Source organism: Myotis lucifugus, unplaced genomic scaffold (assembly GCF_000147115.1).
Source record: "Myotis lucifugus unplaced genomic scaffold, Myoluc2.0 scaffold_83, whole genome shotgun sequence".
In the NCBI taxonomy this organism is placed as follows: Eukaryota; Metazoa; Chordata; class Mammalia; order Chiroptera; family Vespertilionidae; genus Myotis; species Myotis lucifugus.
In genome coordinates this window covers 4,222,511-4,243,816 of record NW_005871131.1, presented here as the reverse complement: position 1 = coordinate 4,243,816, position 21,306 = coordinate 4,222,511, and the positions used below count along the sequence as shown (strand labels likewise).

The window sequence follows — 21,306 nt, the reverse complement described above, 5'->3', positions numbered from 1 at the left end:
CATTCTTAAATATTAAGCTTTTAGTCATCACAGTATGTTTTCAATTTCTACTGTTTTTTGAAATGTTAAAGTTTTAGTTTTGTCTTCCCATACACATAAGCTCCTGGAAGACAGAGGCCATGGCTTATTTTTCTTCTCCATCCCCTTTCTCAATGGTGCACACAGCACTAAACACAAGGTCGGGGGCCACTAAATATGTTTATTGGCTGACTTCAGTACCTTTGAAATAATTTATTGTTCAGGAAGACCAGATACTCATTATATACCTGATACATTAAAGCTACCCATACAAGTGCAAATTAAAAGATTTTAGAACTTGAGAATTATGACTTAATTAATAAAAGCTGTATTAGCACATGATTTAATTTTGCCATATCTAGATATGATAAAATAAAAATATTACCTCTGGATTTTCACTTAAATATATTTGTTTAGATATATTGTTTATTGTACAGATCCACTGTAAGAGGAAAAAATAGAATATGATTAATATTTTTCTACAGTGCTTCTCTTCTAAAAGAGAATGTTCAATATTTGAAGTAAATATAAATTTCATTAGGAGTAACACATAATATTTCTTATAAGATAAATACCTTCCTATATACATAAGCATATATATGTACAGTATTTGAGGATATAACAGAACATTGAACAGATTTATTATTTTTAAATGCCAAATTTCATACAAGAAAATTAAAAAATATAGCAATCATGTGAAGTTAAAATTTAGTAGTCTCTATCTTTTTATATTACTTCCCCCTTAATCCCTACCAAACAAGACTGCCTGGACTCAGATCTCATTATTAACACCAATGCAAAAAAGTTAGGAGCTAAATATATTCCTGGTGAATAGATTTTACATACTTCCCGTCTTTCAGGTTTATAAAAAATTAACATAGAAAACTCTCTGCTTCACACCTTCTGCTTCACTCTTGAGAATTCCAGTGCTTGATGAGCATCACTAAACTAAACTAATATTCTGTTTGGTAAATGCTGCAGACATTTGTCTGTGTTCCTCAGAGATCAAAAGCCAAGTTTTAATAGCTATTCTTTTCCCCCAGAAATAAATAAATGTAACCTCTATATAATCTGTAGCCTTGTCTTTCACCAAAACAATTATAATAGCAAATAGCTCAAAATCAACCTATAATACATTTTCATTGAAGAATATTTCTCAAGACAAAGTTTTTAAAGTATCAGTTCTTAATAATAACTTACCTTCCATATTTGGTGTACTACAAGTAAAAATAGAGCCAAAAGTAAAATACTTGTGAGGAAGAACAGACATTCCCATATTTTCGCTTTCTATCTTTCATTTCCCTAAGGCAGGGGTCCTCAAACTTTTTAAACCGGGGGTCAGTTCACTGTCCCTCAGACCGTTGGAGGGCCGGACTATAGTTTAAAAAAAAACTATGAACAAATTCCTATGCACACTGCACATATCTTATTTTGAAGTAAAAAACAAAACGGGAACAAATACAATATTTGTATTTGCATATTGCCCGCGGGCCGTAGTTTTGAGGACCTAAGGTTTTAAGCTTTAGTTGCTTCCTCCCAGGCCAATCTGCTGCCACTATATATTCCTAATGCAGCAAATACTGTCTTAGAGGGTTGGTGAGAAGAGTGAATAAATTAAACTGTCCCCTCATGATACTAACAGCCTGTCAGAAAGCAACAGCCACAAGGTCATTTCTGAATTGGAGGCTTTAAAAAGAGAGGAGAGAGATGATCTCTAAGGTTCTCTCCTCAGAGGTCCAACTATAAATTCTTCGTGAAACTTAAGAATGTTTCCTAAGGTTGATAAAACTTCTATTAAAAAGATATTTTTAATTAACCCAAATTTTTCAAACTTCTATAATGAACATATTAACATGTTTTGTCATCAGCAAAATATCTTGATGTTGCTAAAGAAATTAACAACATAAAATTTTACCTCTTCATGGTCTTTTTTACTCTCTGCTTGCAAAATTGAAGATCTGAAAAAAAAAGAAAAATTGGACCCTCAACTTCTTTTAAAGTACTTTGTTAAGAGTATTTTAAAAGGTATATATAAACTCAATCGGTATGAAAAACACACACACACACACACAAACCCACAAACCCACAAACCCACATAGCCAACTAGTATCTTAGAAAAAAGAGACCACCAGGGGCACCAGGACTCGGATTTTAACAACTCTTAACTTTGGCTATCTATGCCAAAATGTGCCAAAAAAGAAACAGGTGCTAGTTTTCAGAAGACAGCCTATAGCAAAGGTGTACTGCAACTAACACTTGGAGTGCGGGTGAATTTCCCGCCAAAATATAAGATGGCTCTGTCTTTTGGTTTTGTTCCATCCACCAAAAGGGTGGATTACAAACAAATATTTGGTAATACGCAGTTACAATCGGCCCGAGTTTACACGTTTCCCGCACTCCACCGCAAATCTATATGAACCGAGTTAAAGACGGCTCCCGCGGAGTATGCGCAATTCACGCGAGCCGACTTAACTCGTTTCCCGCACTCCAAGTGCTAAGAATCCATTTCAACCTCTGACACACACACTTCAAATATAAATAACTTTCAAATATAATATAAAACATTAATTTTACTTCATTATTTATTATTTCTCATTGAATATGGTTGAATAAAATTTTTTCAATATATTCATCACTAACATAGGGATATTTAGCTTTTCTATAGATGTTCATGTTTTAAGAGTTAGAGAAAAAAATATTTTTTACTAATCTTGAATCAAACCAGCAATGTGAAGTGGAAAATCATATTAAGCATTAGCAAAAAAACTGAAAATACAAAAAGGTAAGTACATGTAGTGAGTTATTAACAGCTTGACAATTTTGACAAATGAATACAGGGACTCCCAACATCTACCATGATAACTGATACACAGTAATTGGCATTCATTATATGTTTATGGAAGGAATATGAAATTAAATAACCATTTTGAGCTATAACATCTTAATGTACATACTAGTAAATATAGGGGGAAAATGACTTTCAGGATACCCAGAGTTGCTCTGAACAATAAGAAAGATCAAAAGCAACTTAATTAAGTAGGAAAAATTTGCAGATAACTTAAGCATCTATCATTAGAAAGTTTTGTAAATTATGGTATATATCCTTATCTAGATTATAATGTAGCCATTTTAAAATTATTGTATTAAATGACTGCAGGTCCAAATTACATATGCAGTATTTCCTCAACTATTTAAAAACTATAATTAAAAAATAAAAATTGTAAGGCAACATACTAAAAAGTTAATTGTTGCTCTAGTCCAGTGGTTCTCAACCTGTGGGTCGCAACCCTTTTGGCGGTCAAACGACCCTTTCACAGGGGTCGCCTAAGACCATCCTGCATATCAGATATTTACATTACGATTCATAACAGTAGCAACATTACAGTTATGAAGTAGCAACGAAAATAATTTTATGGTTGGGTCACAACATGAGGAACTGTATTTAAAGGGCCAGAAGGTTGAGAACCACTGCTCTAGTTAGTGAGATCATAGCTTTTTTTCATACTCCTTTATATTTTTCTAGGCTTTTCAAAAATTTGTTCTACAGATTCTCATTTAATGCAAAGATAATAGAAAATTTTAAAATGGCATATAACCATTAATGGACTAAATAATTTTATCAGAAATATTTATTTACTTGAAATAAATAGTTTTTTTTGTTAATCCTCACCCGAGGATATTTTTCCACTGATTTTTAGGGAGAGTGGAAGAGAGAGGGAAAGACAAAGAGAAACATCGATGTGAGAGAAACACATTGATTGGTTGTCTCCTACATGAGCCTGAACCAGGGCCCTTGACCGGAATCAAATCTGGGACCCTTTGGTCTGCAGGTGAATGCTCTATCCACTGAGCCAAACTAGCTAGGGCGAGAAATATTTATTATTGCTAGCACCTAGTACATGCTAGACATATTACATATGTTAGATCTGGATTTTTCATTAACAATTTAGAAAACAGGGATTGTGACCTCCCCGCAATTTTACATGTACAAAAATGAAGCTCAGAGAGGTTATGTAACTTGTCTAAGACCACACACTCAGTAGTGGGTCCAGAATTTGAACTTTCTGACTCTAAGGTTGGGGCTCTTTCCACTAACTTGTGCTGCCTTCCCCACACCATGCAGGGTTTTCAGTGACTAGTCTCAGCATGAAATCACAGGTCTTTACCATATGACCTCACTTTGGTAACCTTAAAATACTAGACATCATTTAACCAGGTCAGAAAGGACAATTCAACTCATTTCTATAAGAAAATTACCTGAATATATAACAAGCCTAAAATATCTATTAAATGTCTGAATGAAAATGAATTATCCTACATTTCAGTAGTTTAAAATATTACATACTTTATTAGTAGAAGGAAAAATACTAACTTTTTTCCATCAAAAGAGGTGATCTGAAAACAGTACCGCCTGTCTTCACAGTCCACAGCCATCACTGAACAGTTGTCTATGTCCATGGCCAAGCCTCCTGCTACGTCTCCACGGGCCTGACTCATTAAGTTTCCACCCTGAGTGAAGTAAAACTGTCTGTCCCAGGTAGATGACACCAAGCCTGTTTTACTAAATGAAGAAAGTACATTCACTCTTTAATCATAACACACATGAAATCTCATAAGTCAGACACAAGATAAAGCACACCACAAAGAACCAGCTTGCAAAAAGGCATCAAAGCACCTAGAAAACATAAATATCTGTTTTTCAATTTCTAAAATAAATTCATGTATGCTGACCACTTATGTGAGTGGGTGTACATATATTTCCAAAACAAGTCTGGAAATTATTAAACTGAAGCTGCTATAATGATGCTTCAAAAACATAGTTCAACTTTTCAAGGGTGTAAATTCAAAACAAAAGAACTTATTTTACTCCTAGGGTTAACTTGCTTCAGGTAAAAACTAAAATTTCACCTGATGGTGTAATTACATACATGTTTAAAGTATGATAAATAACATTTTATAGCATTCACATTATGCTAGATTTAAATTCAAATTGGTTTCACTTTTTAGATAATTCTAAATTATTCAACAAATATCTAGTTACTTTTGAAAATTATTCATGTACCCCATAGGTCAAAAAGTTCAACCAAATACTAATACCACTAACTAAAAAGATCCAAGCTTTAGTGAAATCAAAACAATTTGGCAGGCAATATCAATTATATATTATACTAGAGGCCTGTTGCAGGAGGATTCCTGCAAGAATAGGGCTTCGCTCCCGTCTCTGCGGCTCCTACCCCACCCTTCTCTGCGGCTCCTACCCCGCCCGTCTCTGCCGCTTCTCTCCCGCCTGTCTCCGCTACCTCAGCTCCGTAGCTTGGCTTCCTTCGACGGTGTCTTCAGTCTTCACTCCCAGCCGGTATATACAAATTAGCCGCTATCTTTGTTGGCGGTTAATTTGCATATCACGCTGATTATCCAATGGGAGGCGTAGCGAAGGTACGGTAAATTACCATGTTTGTCTATTATTAGATAGGACTTGCTTGCTACTAACTTAAATGATACACAATATAAGAAAATAACAATAGTTTTCTTACTTCCTAGCATTAAGGTATCCAGCCTTTCGGGTTAAGTTTCGGTTAACAGGAAACTTCGTGGGATCAGGGTCAGGCACATATAAAGGGTCACTGGCTATTTCCAAATCCTCTATTGTCTGCTGCATGGTCTCTACATCACTGTCCATCTCCCTGCGAACACTAGCACAGAGAACAGGTTATTCACTACCAACCACAACAAAGTACTCCTTTCACAATCACATTTATCTGTGATTTGTTTTATATACCTTTTCTTAAAGAGAGCAACAGTGGTATGGGTAGTTAAAGTAACATGAACATGTTATAAAACAGCTTTACGTTTTATTTAAAACAGATATTTTGGAAACAATACTAAATTCAAAAACTTAATGAAGCCATATTCAATGCCTAACTTCAAAGGAATTTTCAAACTGTTCTGTCCTGTGCCTTTAAAACAACATTTTCATCTCCCTTTCTCCCCCAGATTGACCACATCACTGCTCAGACTTCTGAACCTATTAGAGCTGCTTTCTCTAAATTTTCATGGCTTGAAAAACAAGATTTATTTAGTGATCTCCCATCTATCCACCACAATTCAGGTAACTGTGAGGATAACTCACTATGAATAATTACTATCATGTGTCTGTTATATTCAGACATAAAACCTAGTTTAGAATCAATAAAATAGCATCAGATTTGATACTATTATGAAATTCAGAGTTCAGATTCTCTGGAAAAGATGGTGAAAAAAAAAGTGTCCATGAGTCATGCAAGAAACACTCTCACGGCAGGAAATTAAATGGTAAATATTTTTAGATTATGACATTTAGCTGTTAACTTATCATTCACATAACTTCATTTTCAATTTTAAGGAGGAAAATACTTACTTCTGTACACTTGTTCCAATGTTAGTTAAGAATTCTTCCAGTTGTTCATTGAGATTTTCAGAACCCATCTTAAAGAAACTTATCTGAGGCAAGAAGGTGTGAGAGTAAGAGGTTTGAACAACAGAAACACCCACACACACAAACAAAATACTTAAATAAAGCATATAAACAAATTCCAAGATAATGGGTAAGTAAACAACAAAGGATTATTCCCATCTGTGTAAAAATAGGTTGTAGTTTACAATGACTTCTACTGGGCATGAAACCACTGAAGAAAAAAACTTAAATTTCACTGTTCATTCTTTTATATATTAACTAGAGGCCCGATGCATGAAATTCGTGCAAGGCCCTCAGCCCTCACAGCCACCGCAGCTTGCCTCGGCCCTTGCCGCCCTGTCTTCATCAGGAAGAACGTCTGGTCTAATTAGCATATTACACTTTTATTATTATAGATACATGCATATGGTAAGCAATTTTTTTTAATTGGAAAATAAATTTTAAGACATTTCAAGTAAGTCATATTGATAAACTATTTCATGTTTAATACAAAGATTAAAAAGTTTTGTATCTGAGGAATAATAATATTCATACTTGAAGAAATAGGGGGCTGCCATCTCATCTTATATTACCCAAATTTAATTTTTTGGCCCCCTTCCTGATGCATACCTCTTGGGACACTTTGGAGTTCATTAATATTTTTAACTCAGGAAGTATGCAAGCAACTTGAAGCAAACTCAAACTTTTCTTTCAGATCTATTATGAAGCAAGAATGATTGGAGGTTCCAGCAATAGGTGTAACTCCACAATTCATTTAGCTTTCTGTTCCCTGTCCTCAATTGTGATGAACAAGATCTACATACAAGGTAAGTGGTTTCATTTACCATACAATATTTGAAATCTTCATCTGCAAGAAAAACCATTCTCCCTAACTTCCTTAAAATAACATCCTGATGACAATTTTAAATTACTTTTTAAAACATAGGCACAAAATTGTAATTTGTAGTTTGCAATGTAATATCCTTATATTTAAGATAAATATCATACTTAATATAAAGTTTTTAGGGTAGTTATAATCCAAAATACAGTGTAGAATTCACCTGAGCTTGCATGTACCCAAGTAGAGGTTCTAACAATGCTATTTTCTTCTTGTATTGAAGAGTATTTAATGAACAAAAATAATGCATCATGGTCTGGTGTTGTTTCTTTCTGGAAGTGTAGACATCTTCTGTTACTTCATACTTTGCCTTTAAGTGAAAAAATTAAAAATACTATTATTGATTTAATTTTTTTAATATATTTTATTGATTTTTTACAGAGAGGAAGGGAGAGGGATAGAGAGTTAGAAACATCGATGAGAGAGAAACATCGATCAGCTGCCTCCTGCACACTCCCTACTGGGGATGTGCCCGCAACCAAGGTACATGCCCTTGACAGGAATCAAACCTGGGACCCGTGAGTCCGCAGGCTGACACTCTATCCACTGACCCAAACCGGTTAGGGCTTATTGATTTAATTTTAATTTATCTTTAGTAGTGGCTGTGAAGAAGAGCCTACCCAAAGGAAAAAGGCACATCACCAGCAATTGTGCACTGCTTTCTTATTTTCTTATAGATATTAGAAATCCTGCCCAATATTGGCTAAGATAGTTTTCCTGTTTTACTACCAACCATTTCATTTTAAAGCACATTAAAAGCAGAATTCTACATATAACTAAGAATGGTACAATAAACTAAGCATGTCAGAGAAAGTCTACCACACAGAGGGAAGGCAGACAATTAATTGATAGTAGCTTAGCCATTAGTCTTTGACTTTGTCAGTTCACAACATACCACTCTCCTCCTGGTTCCCTCCCTACTGCCCCTCCTCTCTTGTTTTCCTTCATCTACATTTAAAATGTGTGTGTTCCTTTAAGTTCTTGTATTCAGACAACAAATATTTACTAAGCACCTACTATGTAATATATACTAGGTTCTTCTCTCTTCCTGCTCTCCCGAGAATACCAAATCAAGTACAAAGAATATTCCATATTCCAATGACTCCCAAATTTTTACCTCCTACCCTTCACTCTCCCAAGTGTCAAAGGAAGCACATGTCCACCTGAGCTCTTTATGTGTATGTATGTGTGTATGGTGGGGAATGTGCTAGCAATGTACAAAACTAAAGACAGCATTTTTTTTTATTGTTTAAAGTATTACATGTCTTTTTCCCCGATTGACACCCCCACACACACCCCCAGTAAAGACAGCATTTTAAACAGGAAAAACTAGACCACCTAATGAAACAGTTGTTAATTGCAATACTGAAAGAGTAAGTATGGATCATACCTTGTCATTTTCTCTTTTTTTTGATAATCGGCTATATCTGTGAATTGCAGCATCATGATCTGGAAAATAGAAATGACTATTAACAACAATAAGATAGTACTTTGCAAAACTTATAAATGTTTTAAATGGCTTCAGATGCGCATCTTTCAACAAATGTTCTCCTATCCAAATTTCCCCTAAAGTATGTTTCTACTTATTAAATTGGTAAAAATATTTAATTCAAAGGAAGGAAACTATAATCCACTAAAATTTTACATAAATATTTTTAATACAAAAATAGCAAATGCTCATTAAAGAAAACGCAGGATGTATAGGAAAACAAGGCAGGGGAAATATTATATCACCTTTTTAATATTATGAGGATAGAAAATCACAAGAGTTGATTTAATTTCTTATTAAATTTTTCTATAGGGTAAACAGTACAACTTAAATAACAACACTGATTTAAATAATGTTCATTTAAACTTTTAATTAGGCTCATATTTTTTTCAATTATTACATAGAATCTGGCCACAGATTTGTGTTGATTTTAAAAATGCATCAAACAAGAAATAACTGTAAAGTATTAAGAGCTTACCATTACTAGCAATCTGAAACACTTCCTTTAATGTCAATATTTCTGGAAAAGTTCAAGAATAATTTCAGTGTAGCATATTTATGAAATATCTTAAATTTTGTTTAGAAAATAGTAACTGCCATTTTAGCTATAATTAAAACTCCAAATAATATCTCATATTTCAACATTCAAAGTGAAAATGCCACTCTGTATTTCAGCTAGCCTATGGAACATTTACTATCATTAGCAACATTACAACTCCAAAAAATCTACTCACCACAAATTAGTAATATGAACAAAAACAAATTGTAAAACCACTGTAAATTCTAAGATATGGAAATAGTCTTTGTACCAGAATCTAACAACTCATTTTTTATATTGACTCTAATAAATTCAAATGTTGAATAAGAAATAAAGAACATTTTATTAAAAAGATTATGACATTCAGTCCCCTTAGATTGAGAAAAGAGATTTTGTTTCTTGACCTTAGAACGACCATTCTTGAGGATTTACCACCGCAAATATTAACTCCATCTCTAAAATACATTTGTTTTTATTCCATTATAATTTAAATATTTTACCATCCACTGATATATTAATTCAATGTTTATTCTATCTACCTATCTTATAAATAGATCTATGTAATTTTCTAAGATTATGAATTATGAGAAAGCAGAGCCAATTCTATAAAACTCATTTTATCACTAAATAATGCTAAATGGGGGCAAAATCCACCACAAACAACTAAGTGATGGGTTGCTAGCTGTATCAGTACCGCCTACCTCCTGCCACTCCAGCCCATAAACACACCTCCATCTCCTGTGCCACCGTCTCAGTTCAAGTCTCAGTCATACCTCACTGGACTCTCATAACTTCCTAACCCATTCTCCTAGACATCAAATTCACTCTATTCCACCCTCCAAAAACAAAAGGATTGTGTCTCCTTCTTAAAAGATCTCCATTGGCTTCTCTTTCCTTATAAATTTAAGTGGAAGATCTTTAACATAATCTAGTCCCAACTAATCTACTTCTAGATTTGTCTCCTGCCATGCCCAACACATTCAATATTGCAGCCACACTTAACTTATCATTCTCAAAACAAGCCATGTATTTCTACGACCCAGACCTTTGTATTTCCTAGTCCCTCTAATAGAATGACTCTTTTCTCCTGGCAAACTCCTCTTCATGGCTAAATGCTCATGTCAAATCCTTGGTGAAGCCTTTCTGACACCCTCCTCTGAGCTTTCACAACACCTTGCTCATTCCCTATGAAACAGTATTGTAATTATCTGTTTACCTACATCCTTCTGTAGACTTTCTCAAGTGAAGTGACATCTTATTCAATCAGTATTCCTCAGTATCTAGTTTAACACCTAGCATTAATTAGCTCCTATAAATGTTTAGTGACTAATTAAAGTAAATGTGGCACAAGCTGTATTCAGAAATGGTTAAGATATAGAGTAATATGCATTTTACAGGCATTAATATTCTGATAGCTAATGAAAGTAAACATAAGCTTGACTTCAGTACCTTTCAGATCTCTTTCTTTAAACTGGGTAATGGGGAACATCATGGCATCAGCAAGCTGCGTTGAAAGTACCGCATGACAAGAGCTAAGCTAGTAAAAGAAAAACCAAAAAGACCAAGTAACATTTAACCAGTGTTATGTAAATAAAACAAAATCTAGTAAAAGATGTTGATAATAAGAGAACACAAAATTATGTAATAAAATATACAGTAAAAAAAATCCATTTAAAACTCTTAGAAGAAAACATAGGATAACCTTGGATTTGGCAATGATTTCTTAGATATGAAACCAAAAGCACAAGCAACAAAAAAATATATAAACTTCATCAAAATTAAAATTTTTGTATACCAAAGGATACTATCAAGAAAGTAAAAAGACAATCCACAGAATGAGAGAAAATATTTGCCAATGATAAGGAACTTGAATAAAAAACCCTTAAACCCAATTAAGAAAAGGGGAAAGATCTGAACAGACACTTTATCAAAGATTTACAAATGGCCAGTTGGCACGTGAAAAGATGCTCAACGTCATCAGCCATCAGGAAAATGCACGTCAAAACTATGATGAGATTACACTTCACACCACTTCAATGGCTACAATAAAAAGTAAATAAAAATAACACATTCTCACATGTTGGTGAGAATGTGGAAAAACTGGAACCCTCCTACATTACTGGTGGGAATGTAAAATTGTGTAGAAGCTGTGGAAATCTGTTTGGTGGTTCCTTAAAAAGTTAAACACAAAATTACCATATAACCCAGCAATCCCATGCCAGGTATATGCCCAAAAGAATTGAAAACTGGTGTTCAAAAAAAACAAAAAATAAAAACTTGTACATGAATGCTCATAGCAATACTATTTGCATTAGCCAAAAGGTGGAAAACAACCCAAATGTCCATCAACTGATAAATAGATAGATAAAATGTGGTATATTCATACAAGATTTTATTTAGCAAAAAAAAAAGGAATGCAGCCCTAGCCGGTTTGGCTCAGTGGATAAAGCATCCGCCTGTGGACTAAAGGGTCCCAGGTTCATCCTGGCCAAGGGCACATGCCCAGGTTGCGGGCTCGATCTCCCCCAGTAGGGGACGTGCAGGAGGCATCCAATCAATGATTCTCTCTCATCACTGATGTTTCCATTTCTCTATCGCTTTCCCTTCCTCTCTGACATCAATTAAAAAAAAAAAAGGAATGCAATCTGATACATGCTACAACATGGATGAACTTTAAAAACATTTTGCTAAGTGAAAGATGACACAAATTATATTGAGTCCATTTATATGAAATATTCAAAATAGGTAAATCCAAACAAACAGAAAGCAGATTTATGGTTGCCAGGAGCTAAAGGAGTGAGGAGTAGGAAGTGACTGCTTAATGGGCACAGGGTCTCCTTTGGGATAATGATAAAAGTGTCTAGAGTATCAGTGCTAATGGTTGCACAACACTGTGAATGTACCAAATATCACCAGTAGTAAAATTTTAGTTATGTATATTTTACCACAATAAAAAAATTCCATTTTCTATAAATATTTCTTTATATTGATCTGCTACAATATTTTTATAATGAATTATTAAAATATTTCAAAAATTTATTTTCCAGTTAAGATACTAGAAAAGACAGGACTAATGGTGCATGTGAAAAGAAGAGTTTTCACTGTACTAGTAGAGAACAGTCAGGGGCTCTCCAAACATCTCTCACCACCTTTCTTCCTCCTAACTTCCAGCCTTTTTTAGTTATTTGTTCTGAGACTAGTTTGAGAAATTAAGGGTTAATACTGGCTGTTTAGAATGGAAGATAAAATGTTGCCTGATGGCAAAAAAAAAAAGAAAAACCATAAAGAGCCTCTTCTCTCCCTGTGTTCATCAGATAAGACAATGAAACACTGAATGTTAGTTACATGGACTGGGAGAACATATCCATATGTTTATTCCTTGAAAACAATTTGTTTTAATCAAGCCTAGAAAGTACTGTTTTTACAAGACAGCCACCAAGAAATAAGGTCCTTTTTAAATAGTAATCTTTTTTTAAAAGGGACTTACTCATCCTATATAATAAAAGCCCAAAATGCAAATTGACCAAACAGCAGAACAACTGGTGAAACAACTGGTCGCTATGACATGCACTGACCACCAGGGGGCATATGCTCAACACAGGAGCTGCCCCCAGCCAGCAGGCCCCAGGCCAGCTAAGGTGGGTGCCTGCAGGGAGGGGGCCATCCCCTCTCCCCCCCCACATTGCCTCGCAGATCGGCCCTGATCACCGGCCAGGCCTAGGGACCCTACCCATGCATGAATTTCATGCATCAGGCCTCTAGTATAATCATAATAATAACAGTTCCCAATAAAAGCTAAACAACTTGAATAACTTAATTATAAGACCACTTATTCAAGCAAAATAAAATAAACACTTACCTCATCTATAACTTTTGAAAACTGCTGCAAAGTAGAACTCATCACTTCATCATCACCACCCAATGGAAAACGCTAAAAGGTGAGAAACAGAGATGAGGTAAAGGACCAATGCTGTATGCCTTTTGTGAATGACATTATCATTTAGATTTTTAAATAACTTCAGAAAACTTCTAAACTTTGAATAAGCTCTAAAAGTATAATTTTAATAAACTAGTATAGTTATATAATTAGTAAACATTAATTATGATGCTGCTAAGCAACCAATTAACATGGTATATAGGAATGCACACCATACTTGGGAGTTCAAAGATTTGGTGTTTAGCTCCAATTCCTCCAATAACCAGCTGTGTAACTTAAGCAAGCTTCATAAAAAGAAGAGAGGTCAGATAACCTCTGTAGCTAACATTAAGTCATTAAAATTAGATATAAGTGCTATAAAGGAATTTCAATGGCATATCAAAATTAACTTCTGTGAATTCTAAAAAAGTTTAGGATTCATGATGAGAAATTCTACTTAACTATATAGATATGGTATTACTGCATATTTTAAATTATGCACTTAAAATTTTCATATACAGTACCTGTTTTTCATATTCTTTTAAAAGTTTTGAAGTCAGGTGTGTTGCTGCACTTAATTCATTCTATAAAAAAGATTAATTCAAATTAAGGAGACATTACTGATAAGAAAAACTTTTAGTTGAAGATACCTACACCATTTTTATTTATCACTTAACATAAAATATCGTACATGTTCTCTAAACCCCTCACTAAATCACTGGAAAGAGAACTACCATTAAAGTGCTAAAAGGAAACTCAAACCATAAAATATACACCATCAAGGAAGTGCTAAAAGGAAACTCAAACCATAAAATATACACCAGCAATGTTCCTGGTGCATGCTTGTTTTTAACTAATAAAAATTAGGCATTAAATTAAATGTTGTTAAAGCTTTAAAGTTAGGAGTAACCTGTACATATCTTAGCAAAATCTTAAGAGATTCTACACTGAAAACTGATTATCCCTTTCTCTAGATACTGATACTAGTCCATGATAAGCATTTAATAACATACAACCAAAATGTGGTCAACCTAGTCATAAAATACAGCAACAGAACCATATGAAAGAAATAGTTTTTTTAATTTAAAGGGTTTTTTCCAATGATGAATATGACAAAAGTAATATTTCTTTTACATATCAATCTGTCTTCAGAAATCCAATTTGAGAGACCAATTAGAAGAAAAGAAAATAACAACTATCACAACTTTTAAGTACATAATGAAAATGTGAGTCCAGAAGGAAGAGAAAATTAGAAGGGGGGAAAAATGAGTACACTTAATCAATCCCAAAGAAAGTTTATTATAGAACCCAGGTTGTTGTTAAGGCTTATAATTAAATTTCATAAACAAAGCCTCAAATCTTATTCCTATTCAACAAAATAATTTAGTCAATTCTATTTTCTTAAATTCATCTCCTATGCCCCAGAGCTACATCTAATTTTTATTACCTTCTATTAACAAAACAGAGGCAAAATACTTTCAAATCCTTTGTTTAAAAAGGGGAGGAAGTATTCCATAAGATTAAAAGCATGATTAGGGAAAATATGGGTGTCAATATGGGGTTTTCATTCAAATCTTAGGCCAAGGTCACTGTTAGCAAGTTTCAATAAGCCCTTACTGGGTTTGGGGAGGAGGGACAGATGCTTCAATCTTCATAACTTTTATAGTACTACAAACTATGCATTAGTAACAGAAATGTGAGCTCTGTAATACAAAATAATGTTCATTCATCCATTCAACAAGTATTTCTTACTATGAGCCCAGGTCAGCACTAGGCACCAGTAAACAAGACAGACACTCTGTGCTTAAAGATTCATTTTTAAAAAGCATGGAGTCAGCCTTTAGCTTTTTACCTGTGCATCATAAATCCGATGCATAGCTTGATACAATTGGTTCATATAGTTGGAAATAGCTGTAGCATCTTCTTCAAATACACCCAGTAAAGACCTTGTCTGTATAAAATAAAAGCAATAAGTTTATGTTAACCATTACATAAATCAGATGGAAATTTTTTCTAAAGGAAGGAAAAATCCTAGAATATCAGAGCTCTAATTATTCTGAGTATTAATCTATTTTTTCTCTTTTGATAGTAATGCCAAGATATCAGGATTCTTTGTTCTCAGTTTCACTTCATTAAAACAAAGGGTTTTTCCAAATACATCATACAAACTTTTAGAAGGAACAACAAAGATATATTTTTATGAAGTAAAAAGTCTGTAATTAAACTTAAGAACAAATCAAAAGACACATTCAAGGCTAATTTAACAGTATTCCATGTGTAAATACTTTAAATGTCTTATTTCCGGATAACTTATTATGATTATTTCTTTTTCTCTGTGGTATCTTCTAGGAATGCCAAACCCCTCCCCATCCTAATCCAAAAATAATACCACAATGCCCCTCTCCAGCATAGCCTATAAAAAGTTAACCATGTTTTTCTGAGTGCAAAACTTGGGGTTATTCTTTTTCTTCTTCTTTATACATTTCTATATTGTTAGGCTTTATTTTTTTTTCAATGAGCACATAAAATTTTTCATTTTAAGGGGGGAAAAATTGTTAGTAAATTTAAGACTGTCAATAAAAAGAATTTCAGAGACAAGGAAACTCAGCATATCAAGGCAAAGTATGCTAAGCTTTTTATATCTCAAAGGCAGAGAAGAATTAAAATACCAAAAACTATTGCCATAACTACAGCTTAAAATCTAAAAAATGACCTTGTATTTTACTCTACAAATAATGCCTCAACCTTAAAAGCTGGTTTTTAAAAATCAACTTAGTCTTAGCTTCCTATTTTCAGAAGAGAAAACTAAGTGAATACAGTTTTTGGAAAAAAGCACAAAATCATTATGCCAATATACAAAGTCTACATTCTCAGTCATCTACTTCCCATGCCCCAGAGAATTAGATCTGACAGAATTTTTTTATTTTTTAGCTCTAGTGCCTCAACTCCTACCTCTCAGAGTGCTATTTTAAGATGTAAAAAGAAAAGCATCAAAAAATCTTGTTTGGCTATGCCATTTTAAAAAAATATTTTTTTTATTGATTTCAGAGAGGAAAGGAGAGAAAGAGAAACATCAATGATCAGAATCATTGATTGGCTGCCTCCTGCAGGTCCCCTCCTGGGGATCAAGCCTGCAACTCAGGCATGTGCCCAGACCTGAAACTGAACCTCCTGGTTCATAGGTCAACACTCAACATCTGAGCCAGGCCCTGGCTATGCCATTTTTAAGAAAAATCTGTCACTTAGTTGTTTTTTCCTCCAAAAATTACCATCCTAATTCAAGGAATACATTTATGTAAAAACCTGTAGTGGAACTAAATTTAAAAGATCATCTTGGCCCTAGCTGGTTTGACTCAGTGGATAGAGCATTGGCCTGCAGACTGAAGGGTCCCGGGTATAGTTCTGGTCAAGGGCACATGCCTGGGTGCGTGCAGGAGGTGGCCGATCAATGATTATCTCTCATCATTGATGTTTTTCTCTCTCCCCCTCTCCCTTCCTCTCTGAAGTCAATAAAAATATATTTTTCAAAAAAATTGTTAATTAAATCTCAATCATAGTAAACTTTCTCACTTAAAAAAATCATCTTGCCATTAAAAAAAAATAAACTCTAAATCTAAATCTGAAAAATAAAAGCATTTAAAAAAAGGATCCTCTTGCCCTGGCCAGGTGGCTCAGTTGGTTGGAGCATAGTTCCATATACCAAAAGGTTTCGGGTTCGATTCCCGGTTAGAGCACATACCTAGGTTGTGGTTCGATCCCAGGTTGGGGTGCATATGGGAGGCAACCCATTGATGTTTCTCTCTCACATCGGTTTCTCTCTCTCTGAAATCAATAATAATGAAAAAAAATCTTTAGGTGAGGATTTTTAAAAAAGAAAAGATCATCTTAGCCCAAACAGGGTTGGAATAGGTTCCCTAATTAAAACTCAAATATCAAGTTCAACACTGTATGATTGTTTAAAATTAGCAACTTATAAAAATACAATCAATACCATTTCACTGAATCTATGATGGCATCCACTGTGAGCTGCACCATTTTTATATACTACTAAAACAAACAAAACAATGCTGGCAATTAAGTTATAATTTAAGGTTTTCTTATGTCTCGAAATTTTTAATTTAAATTTCATGGAAACACACCTTTAGATACAATTTTATATATAACACCCATATAAACATAAAAAGGGAAACAAACACAAGCAGCATAAATTTAATATACTAGTAACCCTAAAATTTCTTCAGAGTTCAACTCTTGTGAGTCACTTTTTGACACAAGAGTTATCAAATATCCATTTTCTCATCCAATATTATTCTGTACAAGGATTTCTTAGATGCACTCCCCTTTTGTCCCCAATACATATTTTCTTACAAACCATTTCATGAGATACCATTCAGCAAGTTTTTCTTTTTATTGAATTTAGTGAGAAAGGGAGAGGGAGAGAGAAAAACATCATGATCAGTTGCCTCCCTCAACCTGGGATAGAATCCTCAAGCTGGAACTGAACCCACACTGGCCAGGGCCCATACAGCAGGTTTTAATGGTGGCACTTGCTTCATCTCATCAGGTGTCAAAGGAGTATTTTCAAACAACAAACACGAATGGTAGTGCTTCAAGTTAAACTGATTTGTTGGCTGAACGACTTTAGAGGTTGTAGTTGGCCAGTCATGCCACTAGGACAGTGATGGCGAACCTTTTGAGCTCGGCGTGTCAGCATTTTGAAAAACCCTAACTTAACTCTGGTGCCGTGTCACATATAGAAATATTTTTGATATTTGCAACCATAGTAAAACAAAGATTTATATTTTTGATATTTATTTTATATATTTAAATGCCATTTAACAAAGAAAAACCAACCAAAAAAATGAGTTCGCGTGTCAGAGGTGACATAGGTGTCATAGGTTCGCCATTACTGCACTAGGACAAACAGACAGGTGTGTACATTTGCAGGCAATTAGAAATAAAACATCGTCAGCTGTAAGAGGCATCTTGACAACAGAGATGTGAAAATGTGAAAACAAGTATGTGTTGAATCTAGGAGTATTTCATATTATGCAAAAGAAAGAAGCCTCAATTTTTTTAAAATTTTAAAAATGATTAGGATCAAGTGATCTAATAAAAACTTGTATCAGGAGCTTTAAAAGTTTCCATAATCTTTGTTACTTCACTTCTTGGACTCCATCCTAAATAAATAACCCAAATTAGAGCAAAAATTGATGCCCAAGCATGAATCTCAGCCCAATATATAAAAGCAAAATTGGGGGGGGGGTCTAAAAATCCAATAAGACAACTATTAAGTCAGCTAAGGAAACGTGCAGCCTTTAAATTCTTTTATTCAGAATGTAATAATATGTGAAGATGCTTAAACTATAATGTTAAATTAAAACCAAATAAAAATTGTAAACACAACATAATCTCAATTACATTAAAATGTATAAGAGAAAAAATTAGAAAGAAGAAAGTAAACTATTAACAGGGTTTGCGGCTGGGTACATAGCATGTAACTGCTTTCTTTTCTGTACTTCCAATTTTTCTGAAGTAAATATTATTTTTATAACCAGGTAGAAAAATAAAATAGCTATCTATAACAGCTGTGGTTCAGAGAAGTTGAGTAACTTGCCCTAAAGCAGAAGGGACTAAGTGGCAGTGAAGATTAAAACCTTTATATCCTAATCCCAGATCCAGGACTTTCCATTCTGCCACAGGTTCTCCCTAAGAATCACTTACAAGTGTCCTCCCTTTCCAAATCCCAGTTGTCCACAACTAATTTTCCCAAATAAACGTTATTTAGTTCAAAATTATTACTTCTAGCCCTAACCGGTTTGGCTCAGTGGATAGAGCATCAGCCTGCGGACTCAAGGGTCCCAGGTTCGATTCCAGTCAAGGGCATGTACCTTGGTTGCGGGCACATACCCAGTGGGGAGTGTGCAGGAGGCAGCTGATCGATGTTTCTCTCTCATTGATGTTTCTAACTCTCTATTCCTCTCCCTTCCTCTCTGTAAAAAAAATCAATAAAATAAATTTTTAAAAAAATTATTACTTCTAGAAATTGAAATATCAATGTGGCTATTTCATTAAAAATTACTGTCAAACTGACACTAATGTGGCACATTCTTGTAAAAAAGGAAAAAACTAATGCTCAAGTTGTAAACCAATTGTGTGAAAAATTCAAGAAATAAGTCAAGAGATGATATCCTCTTCACAAGTCATGGCCAGGGCACTGTACAACCTATTTTGAGCTGTGCATATAGTCTTTATGGGCTATAAAAGCCAGGCTAGGTAAAAGCCGGGTACAGCAACATGTTGAGTCTTAGATAATAAAAAGGCAAAAGGACAAAGTGCACCTAACCAATACACCTCACAAAATTTTTGGGAAGTGTATGAAACAAATATAGTTTATCTTTGCACTACAGAAATAATTTAAACTGGCTATTCTAGCAGTCAAGCCAAGATGTGGGTTTCTCTTTGTGTCAGTATTGGCTGATAAGAGTACATTACCAGCAGGCAACTGGCCAGTGAAGATAACTTTCAGCAGGAAAATCAAATCAATTCCACAATCAGAGCCCAATTTCAACTTGGCACAAGCTGGGTTGCTCAGTTGGTTGGAGCGTCCTCCTGACACGCCCAAAGTTTCGGGTTCCCTAAGTGGAACGACAAATCCACATCTCTCTCTCTTCTCCCCCTTCCTCACTCCCTCTCTCTCTCTAAAATAAATAAATAAATGTTTTAATTTTAAAATAATACACGGCAGCCGTGCCGCCCAGGAAAGGGGCATATTAAACTGCCAAGACACATGAAATACATGGAACTGTAGTTCAAATGCACATTTCAGAACATTGTCTTCATTCTAAGTGGTTACGTTACCAACCATCAACGTGGTCTTAAATAGCTTAAATTATTGTGTAAGACTTAGGATGAAATTTCTCTATGCAAGTTACAGCCCCCACCGACGTGTTTTTAATGTAGCTGATTTCATTCTTCAGTACTAGAAACATAACAAATGGTTGTTTCCCTAGACTGTCTTCAGCTAAAGCACGCGCAAGAGCATTCCCAGCGCGCAAACCCCGGCACACCGGGCGTTTATTTGGATGCGTGTACCCGGGCCAAGTCTGCGAGGAGCGGCACGGCCGTCGCGGGGCCTCGGAGGCGCCGTCCATCACACGCGTGCACAGCTCGAGTGACAGCGGCTACGGTCGCGGCCACGACACCGGCCACACCAGGCGGGAGGCTCCGGGACCAAGGCGGGCTTCTCCCCGCGGGCACATGAACAGCCGTTCAGCATCTCCCGGAGAAACACTGTTCCTCTTTCCCCAGCTCGCTCAGAAACCATCTCCTGAGTCTACCGAGTTCTTTCTCCGGGATTTTCTCGGAAGAGGTTTTCGGGGAGAAAACTCCAGCTTCAGGATTTACCACCGCACATCACGGCGATAAAAACGCACCTTTCGTCAACAGAACGAAGCCCCGCGAACGTACGTGACCGCCGGGCCGCAGAGGTGCCAGACCCCGCGCGCGGCTCCCGGCCTAGCGGCGCAGGCCCACGCGGGCTGCGGGCGGGCGGCCCGGCCTGGATGGCTTTGGGCGCGGCCCGCCGAGGGCGGGGGCACGGGGCGGCGGCGCCCACCTGGACGGGGGCGGGCACCTGCGGCCCCGGCGACGTCAGGCTTGGGATCGGCCCACGCGGCTCCTTCCCTCGCCTCCCGCCGCCGCCCGCGCCTCACCTGCGGGCTGTCCTCCAGAGTCTCCTCGATCGGCAGCTTGTCGATCCCCGGCATCGTGGCGGAGGGAGGGCAACGGCAGGTGACGCGGCGGCCGCCCACGGTTCCCACGCCGACCCACCCACAGCGGCTGACCCCGACCCACCCTCTCTCGCAGTCTTTGCAGCCCGTCCCTCCCGTGCCGCCCTCGCCAAGAGCCAGGCGGTCAGGCGGGAAATCCCGCCCCTTCGGTATCCATGCCCCGCCTCCCGGCGCGCTCATTGGCTCGCGGCGACGCCTGTCAGCGCGGCGGGCTGGCCGGG

The 21,306-nt window shown here is 36.1% G+C and overlaps 1 protein-coding gene across 8 annotated transcripts in view; it reads right to left on the bottom strand.

Annotated features, from left to right (window-relative positions):
- Positions 1-21,199, bottom strand: part of APPL1 (adaptor protein, phosphotyrosine interacting with PH domain and leucine zipper 1) — a 33,602-nt gene extending 12,403 nt beyond the window's left edge. The window contains exons 1-13 of one of the 8 annotated variants that reach the window (XM_023755722.1): positions 21,008-21,199; positions 15,145-15,243; positions 13,817-13,876; positions 13,236-13,307; positions 10,826-10,913; positions 9,317-9,358; positions 8,740-8,798; positions 7,513-7,659; positions 6,416-6,498; positions 5,553-5,711; positions 4,391-4,579; positions 1,934-1,976; positions 404-460 (exon numbers count right to left, since the gene is read on the bottom strand). In XM_023755722.1, the coding sequence (XP_023611490.1) occupies positions 404-460; positions 1,934-1,976; positions 4,391-4,579; positions 5,553-5,711; positions 6,416-6,498; positions 7,513-7,659; positions 8,740-8,798; positions 9,317-9,358; positions 10,826-10,913; positions 13,236-13,307; positions 13,817-13,876; positions 15,145-15,243; positions 21,008-21,061 (1,152 nt within the window). In that variant the 5' untranslated portion in view covers positions 21,062-21,199. Of the gene's footprint in view, positions 1-403; positions 461-1,933; positions 1,977-4,390; positions 4,580-5,552; positions 5,712-6,415; positions 6,499-7,512; positions 7,660-8,739; positions 8,799-9,316; positions 9,359-10,825; positions 10,914-13,235; positions 13,308-13,816; positions 13,877-15,144; positions 15,244-20,728; positions 20,836-21,007 lie in introns of those variants that run through there. The other 7 variants (XM_006090868.3, XM_014457708.2, XM_006090869.3 and 4 more) reach the window with 7 other exon arrangements.
- Between the last annotated feature and the right edge of the window lie 107 nt (positions 21,200-21,306).